This window comes from Gossypium hirsutum, chromosome D01 (genome assembly GCF_007990345.1).
Source record: "Gossypium hirsutum isolate 1008001.06 chromosome D01, Gossypium_hirsutum_v2.1, whole genome shotgun sequence".
Classification (NCBI taxonomy): domain Eukaryota; kingdom Viridiplantae; phylum Streptophyta; class Magnoliopsida; order Malvales; family Malvaceae; genus Gossypium; species Gossypium hirsutum.
Window position 1 is genome coordinate 19406504 of NC_053437.1, and position 7881 is coordinate 19414384.

At 34.5% G+C, this 7881-nt stretch overlaps 1 protein-coding gene across 1 annotated transcript; it reads left to right on the top strand.

Moving 5' to 3' along the window:
• The first annotated feature begins 3506 nt into the window (after positions 1 to 3506).
• Positions 3507 to 7294, top strand: LOC107921843 (respiratory burst oxidase homolog protein D). The gene is made up of 10 exons (XM_041087261.1): positions 3507 to 4151; positions 4244 to 4403; positions 4498 to 4546; positions 4654 to 4767; positions 4862 to 5287; positions 5361 to 6034; positions 6122 to 6224; positions 6323 to 6384; positions 6459 to 6982; positions 7065 to 7294. Exons 1-10 carry the CDS (start codon positions 3551 to 3553, stop codon positions 7172 to 7174), a joined length of 2823 nt encoding a protein of 940 aa, XP_040943195.1. The 5' UTR covers positions 3507 to 3550; the 3' UTR covers positions 7175 to 7294.
• The last annotated feature ends 587 nt before the right edge of the window (positions 7295 to 7881 follow it).

Consider the following 7881-nt stretch of genomic DNA (forward strand, 5'->3'; position numbering starts at 1 on the left):
TATGAAATGGTCAAATTTTAAGCATATGTCAGGCATGTGTTACACTGATAATAGTGCCTAGATTTACTTAACAATAAGATGAAACACCAAGTTGAACATGTAAATGAAACAACATAAAAAAACATCTAGACAATTCCTTAAGGACAATAAACAATAATTTCGCAAACACGCTAAAGGAGAAGACCATCCCTGTTCCTTGGACAAAGATATTGTAAAAGCAAACACAAAGCAATATGTGTAGATATAGGGTGGGTTTGGATGGGCGATTGGGTGCGGTGCGGTGCGTTTAGCTTACTTTTTGTCTCACGCTACAGTATCGCTATAGTATCTAATCTCACCGCCACCGCTGTTTTTACACTAATCGCAGGTAAACGCACCGCCCATCCAAACTCACCCATAATCTCCTGCTTCGGACTTTGGAATCATTTGTTGGAAAAATCTAATTTAGAAAATGATATTTAGTAATAGCGAAAATTTAAAAATTTAAAAATCGAATTGATTTGTGATATTTATCATCATAATTCTTTTTTCCCGAAAAGCACTTGTGCTTTGAGTGAGATGGATATGTATTGTTTCCTGCTTTCAACTGAACGACCTTCTCCTCTATTCTCGTACCTTGAATTGCGTCAAGTGTGGGCTCGAGCAACATGAACCAAACACAGAATAAGAAACAATTTAATTACTTTCAGTAAGAAAGTAACTCTCTTAATAGAAACCGATAGAAATTGCAATTCCCAAAAAATAGAATTTATTCTTAGAAAATAAATTCCTAGTACTCTCTGTCAGAATGACAATATATGAAATGTATGTGTAAAAACTTATGTAACTCTACTAGTGCCATCTATTTATAGAAAGAGACATAAGAATTTTGATTGAATAAATATAACACAAATAATATTTATTTACTAAAAAACACTCTCCCAATCTAATTGTGAGGGGTGGATGGCACACCCTAGTAAATAATACTAGGGTTGCCACCCCTTCATATTCATGAGTAGTAGTATTGAGCCTCTTATGTATTGCATCCAATTATATGTGCTTCCTTCGCCCTTTTATATTCATGAGGAGTAGTATTGAGCCTATTATGTATTGTATCAAATTATATGTACTTCTTGGATTTCTGGCCCAGCACTTAATAATTCAATTCAACTCAATATTTATATTCTATTCCCAAAATAAATATAATTTATTTAATTAATCAAATTAATTAAATTAATTTCTTAATTAAATAATTTTCTCAACCCAATTCTAATTCCGTTAAAGTCATGGTAACTTTACCGTAAAAGAATTTATGAGAAAATATATTTAATTTCCATATTCAACGAATATATAATGAATAATTAATTTAATTTCATTTTCAAACTTCAATTATTTAATTATAACTAATTAAACAATAATTTGAAAACCTTAAATTAATTTTCAAGTCATTTCTATACTCAGCGAGAAAATACATTCATTTGTGAATGTGACTCATTTTTCTAATTTCATCATTTCCATTTATTTATGTTCATTTGGTTTTACATGCAATTCATCCACTGTAGTATCGTGACTGAGCTTTCCCTAATTACGTACCATTACGAAAGCTACTTAATTAGTGTTTGTCTAATGATCTTGTCATAAGTGTGTTATCCGCATAGGATATCCTTAGTTTCTTTGGGATAAATCCGTTCTACCAATATTATCCTATTTTATCTTAGGTAACCATTACATATTCCTTCATGAAAAGTCAATTACTATCAAATAGTAATTAAGTCATTCGTCACAAAGACAAATGACCAGTGACCACATTTACTTTTATCTATCATGTAATGCCGATGTGAGGATATCATTTGCCCTTTAGCCAGACTATGAATTCCATTATTGTGAATGATGCTACCTAGTGCAAAAATCATATACGTAACACACCAACTTTCGGTTTCTAATTTATTTGAACTCAGGCTTTTATTTACATCAAAATATATGGATCACTCATACATAGTCCATCATCCGCTTAGGATTTAGGTATCCACACTATAAACGTCACAAGTGAATAAACCCATAAACAAATGTAGGATTTATTCTACTTGGGTTTTGTCCGACGTACTGTAAGCCTAGTTAGTTACATCTACTTCTCTATCTTCTATGAGTCATCTACTCCGGTATTCAAGACAAATCACCTCCCCAATTGGACTTGATAGATATCATATTAATCTTTTAATTGGTTTGCTCATTTTTTATTAGGCTAAGGACATGTTTAGGTTCATCTACTAATACAAGTTGCCTTTTCGTATTACGATTTAACTACGTAGTACCTCTTAGTATTAGTTAAACGTTAGATAACCAGTGAGTCAATATTTACTTATATTTTGCTTTGCGTGCAAAATATTGATGACAATATACAAATGATATTAATGTAATTAATTGATATTATTATTAAATCAATTTTTACTTTGGAACCCCTACAACTTAAAACAAGCCACCAATCCATAGCTTCAGCAAAGGCCCTATTCCTCACTTTGATTGAAGCTACCAATCATGCTAGTTTAATGTGGTGGTAGAAAATGTGCCACCTCTGCTTCTCTAACCTTCTCGAGTTCTTCCTTCTTTGTTGGTAGTTCTATCAATCATAATCCACCATAGTTTACCTTCGCTGCTTTTCAAGCACGTGATTCCGACTCTTAGTTGACTGTAGTTTTGCAACCTGGCTCTAGAGATTAGGGTATCCCCATCTCCTATGTATCTATTCTTCACTTTCTTCCTTTTCGATTCCTTAATGCCCAACAAGACTTTTTCAACATATTAAGTTTTCAGACCTGAAGTGGAGAGATGGTATATTCAGGTTTATAATTTGAATCTAATAATAAGAATAATACCATGTTGACCTGGTCAGCTGGCCAGTGAAAATAAAAGAAAAATATTTTGTTGGATCCTTAAAACTTTAAAATTTTATATCTTGTCCACCTCATTCAAACCTTAAAATTTTCTTTTTATATACAAATATAGCTTGACCTTAACATACAAATTTTTAACTGCAAATCAATTTGGATCCTTAAATATTGACATTTACTATCTTCCTTTATGCTGTTTAATTTCAAGGATTCAATTAGAAAAATATTTAATATTTCATTGTTTTATAAAATAAAAAATTATATTTTGAGAGTTTTCTTTTTTGTTTTTATACAAAATTTAAAATTTAATAAAATGAAAATATCACCCACGTATGAGATGATATAATATATACAAAAATTGCATAACATTACTATAAATTTTTTTATATAGAGAATAATTAATTAATCAGTAATACAAATTCCAACCGAAGCTTCTCCATTGAATTAGATTTTCCATGCTTTGAAACAAACATGAAAAATTATATTTAAATAAAAAAAGTAAATAAGGGGGGTATTTGACCTGCAGCATGAACATTGCTCCCTGTAAGTTTCTGCATTTGCCCCTCTGACTAGTATATAAAGGGGAACTCGTTTCTTTCCAGCACCCAACTCTTTTTCCTGCACTTTTAATTAGTCAATTTACAGATAAAGGAAACAACTACAAAACTTAAGCTGACTCAAAAATGAGGAACCATGAATGGAGAGGAGCATATTCAGAGAACAATTCCGATACAGAAAGTATAGCAAGTGAAAGGACAACGTTTAGTGAACCATTACCCCTTAATGCTGCTCCATTTTCCAACAAAAGAGACTCTAAAAAGAGTGCAACATTCAATCTCCCACCTGAAATCACCACCATGCCCGACTCTGCTGCTGAGGACGATGAAGATGAGGGGTATGTGGAAATCACCCTGGATATCCGAGACAATTCCGTGGCGGTTTACAGCGTTCAGGGAGGAAATGAAGACCCTGAGTTAGCGTTGCTGGCTTTGAGAACTATGGAAAACAAAACAATGTCCCTTCGTTCGTCTTTGTTTTCCAACACGTCGGCTCGAATCAAACAGGTTTCTCAAGAACTGAAACGTGTGGTTTCGAGACGATCTTCTAACAGGAAAATCGATAGGACTAAATCTGTAGCAGCTCATGCATTGAAAGGGCTCAAGTTTATCACTTCTAAAACTGGGGCCTGTGGAAATGGATGGTCCTTTGTCGAGAAACGGTTCAATGATTTAACTTCTTCCGCGAATGGCCTTCTTCATCGTTCCCAATTCGCTGAATGCATTGGTATTTCTTTCCTCATCCAAAAATCAAACCAAAATGGCGAAGTACTGTTTTGTGGTTTTACTTTACGAATTTTCTTCGTTTATGATGTGTAGGGATGAACCAGTCTAAAGAGTTTGCCGACGAGCTGTTTCAAGCACTGGCTCGACGGCATAATGTAAACGGAGACTCAATCCATAAAATACAACTCAAACGCTTCTGGGATCAGATTTGTGACGAAAGCTTTGACTCTAGACTCCAAACTTTCTTTGACATGTAAAAGTTTTTGTATCAATTTTGATCAATCGAAAGAGCATATATTTTTTAATCTTCAGTGTTTGTTTACTGAGTATAATTTGTAATAATGAAGGGTTGACAAAGACGCTGATGGAAGGATCACTGAGGAAGAAGTCAAGGAGGTAAGAATTAAGACCCCACACACATTGATTATCCAATCTCATTCAAGTTTAATCAACTAGAAATGAACAAAATTTCCAAATAATATGACCTTCTATACATATTGTAGATCATCAGTCTCAGTGCTTCTGCAAACAAACTTGCTACTATTCAGAAACAGGCTGAAGAATATGCAGCTTTGATCATGGAAGAATTGGATCCTGATAATGTTGGATACATCATGGTAAATTAAATCACCCCAAATACAAATCTTTGTCTTATGTTTTGTTTTGTCCTATGTTGTCTTTTATTTCCTAATGTTACTGTTTTTTTTACAGGTTTACAACCTGGAAACTCTCCTATTGCAAGCTCCAACTCAATCTGTCAGGGTAGGAGATAGTCGAGTTTTGAGTCAAATGTTAAGCCAGAAACTCAAACCTACTCAAGAAAGAAACCCATTTAAACGGTTGTATCAGAAGATGAAGTACTTTATAATGGATAACTGGCAAAGGGTCTGGGTCATGATGTTGTGGCTCGGAATTGTGAGCGGTTTATTTGCTTATAAGTTCGTGCAGTACCGTAACAAGACCGTGTACGGTGTGATGGGCTACTGTGTTTGCATTGCCAAAGGCGGTGCAGAGACTCTTAAGTTCAACATGGCTTTGATATTGCTACCTGTGTGCCGGAACACAATCACTTGGCTTCGGAACAAGACTAAATTGGGAGTTGTGGTTCCTTTTGACGATAACTTGAATTTCCACAAGGTAAGTGATACTATCAACAATCAACTCCAATATAATGCTTAACATGTTATAATGAAGGTCTTTTAATCTTCAGGTTATTGCGGTTGGAATCACTGTTGGGGTGATCCTACACGGTGGTGCACATTTAACCTGCGATTTCCCCCGGCTTCTTCATGCAACCGAAGAAGAATATGAGCCTATGGAACCCTTCTTTGGGGAAGAGCAACCTGAAAACTACTGGTGGTTTGTGAGGGGTGTTGAAGGTGTAACAGGAATTATAATGGTGGTGTTAATGGCCGTAGCCTTCACGTTAGCCACTCCTTGGTTCAGGCGCAACAAGCTCAACCTTCCCAAATTCCTTAAGAAGCTCACCGGATTCAACGCATTTTGGTATTCCCATCACCTTTTCGTTATCGTCTACGTTCTCCTCATTGTTCATGGCATTTACCTTTACCTCACCAAGAAATGGTATCAGAAAACAGTAAGCTTCTTCTTCTTTCAATTCCCCTTTGTTCATTGTATATCTATCATCAGTTCAATATTAAATGCATTGCAGACATGGATGTATCTAGCAGTGCCGATTACCCTTTATGCATGCGAAAGGTTGATTCGAGCTTTCAGATCGAGCATCAAGGCTGTTAAAATTCTCAAGGTTGCTGTGTATCCTGGAAATGTATTGTCACTGCATATGTCAAAGCCCCAAGGATTCAAATATAAAAGTGGGCAATACATGTTTGTCAACTGCTCTGCTGTCTCCCCATTTGAGTGGTATGCAAATTTTCCGTCCTCGAGCTTTGGCTTTGATTCTTTTATTAATTAAGTCTAAACCAAACCAACCATTGGCAATTGCTGCAGGCATCCATTCTCCATCACTTCATCACCAGGAGACGACTACCTCAGCGTTCATATTAGAACTCTGGGTGATTGGACAAGGCATCTCAAAACTGTTTTCTCTCAGGTTGATTTATGTTCTCTGTTCTTTTTATTGAAGTTTAAAGCTTGAAATCAAAACCAGATAGCTTAGGATCAGGTTTTGCTTGTACGGATACTAAACAGGTCTGTCAACCACCAGCTGCCGGGAAGAGCGGACTGCTCAGGGCCGAAGGAACTAACACTAGGTATTTTCCATTTTTGGTACACCCACATGGGATTGGGTTTGTTGATTTTTTTTTTGGCATTAATTGGTTAACAGTTTTCCCAAGATTTTGATCGATGGTCCATATGGAGCACCAGCACAGGACTACAAGAAATACGATGTGGTTCTATTGGTGGGGCTAGGAATCGGTGCCACCCCAATGATAAGCATCGTCAAGGACATTATCAACAACATGAAAATGGAAGAGGATTCGATTCCGGAAGGATCAGCAATGGAGAATGGGAATTACAGTAACAAGAACAACAAAGGGTTCAAAACAAGAAAAGCCTACTTTTACTGGGTGACGAGGGAGCAAGGCTCCTTCGAGTGGTTCAAAGGAATAATGAACGAAGTTGCAGAGATGGATGAGAAGAAGGTGATAGAGCTTCACAACTACTGCACCAGCGTGTACGAAGAAGGAGACGCTCGATCAGCACTCATCACCATGCTTCAATCGCTTCACCATGCCAAAAATGGCGTCGATGTCGTCTCCGGAACTCGAGTCAAATCCCACTTTGCGAAGCCTAATTGGCGTCAAGTTTACAAAAACATTGCTCTTCGTCATCCAAACGCCAGAATTGGTCAGTTCTTTTTCACTTTTATCAACCCCAGTTTTTAATCATTAATTTACTTGCATTATGTATAATGAATTCAATGATGCAGGGGTTTTCTACTGTGGGGCACCTGCATTAACCAAAGAACTACGCCATCTAGCTTTGGATTTTTCGCACAAGACAACCACAAAGTTCGAATTTCATAAAGAGAACTTTTAACAAAAATCCCAACTCCTGTTTTCCGATGTCATTCTCGGTAGATTCTAACACTACAAATCGGTAACACTAATGGAATAGAAGTGTAATGAAATAGAGTTGTAATTTTAATTATTTAATTGAATGGGATAAAAATAAAACAGTAATATTTTTGTATTTGGTTAAATGAAATGGTGTTGTAATAACATGAGGAAAAAAAAAAACTAAAATATCTAGAGTATTCTTAGTAATTTTTTTTATAAGTAGATGGTTATTGTTATTTTATTAAATTTTAGTAGGATTATTATTAAAAATAATTTAATAAAAAATAATAATGTAATCATATTTTAATATAAGTATTATTAAATATAAATTAATAATATTTTTAATATAATTATTTTTATATTAAATTATATTAAAATGTTTAAAATATTTTATTTTAAATTATATTTTGAAATTAAATATTTTATTTTAAATCATATTAAAACATTTTAAATATTTTATTTTTATATTTTGTAAATCCAAGTTTTAAAAGACTAATTTGAAAATTAATTTTTTTTGTTATTCAATATTACATGGAATAGTCATTTTTCAGTGACTAAAGAATAGCTATGATAAGAAGACAAGTAATAGATAAGTAATAGTCAATGAATTAGGGGAATGCTATTCCATTCCCCCAACCAAATATGGTGTAATTGAAAAGAGTGGGTGTTTTTTTATTATTATAAATA

Excerpts from the sequence above, each read along its gene's own strand:
- LOC107921843 (XM_041087261.1), top strand. The coding sequence starts at position 3,551 with ATGAGGAACCATGAATGGAGAGGAGCATATTCAGAGAACAATTCCGAT. Across the intron at positions 6,035-6,121 it reads GCTGTCTCCCCATTTGAGTG|GCATCCATTCTCCATCACTT; the intron begins GTATGCAAATTT and ends CAATTGCTGCAG. Across the intron at positions 6,385-6,458 it reads GCCGAAGGAACTAACACTAG|TTTTCCCAAGATTTTGATCG; the intron begins GTATTTTCCATT and ends ATTGGTTAACAG.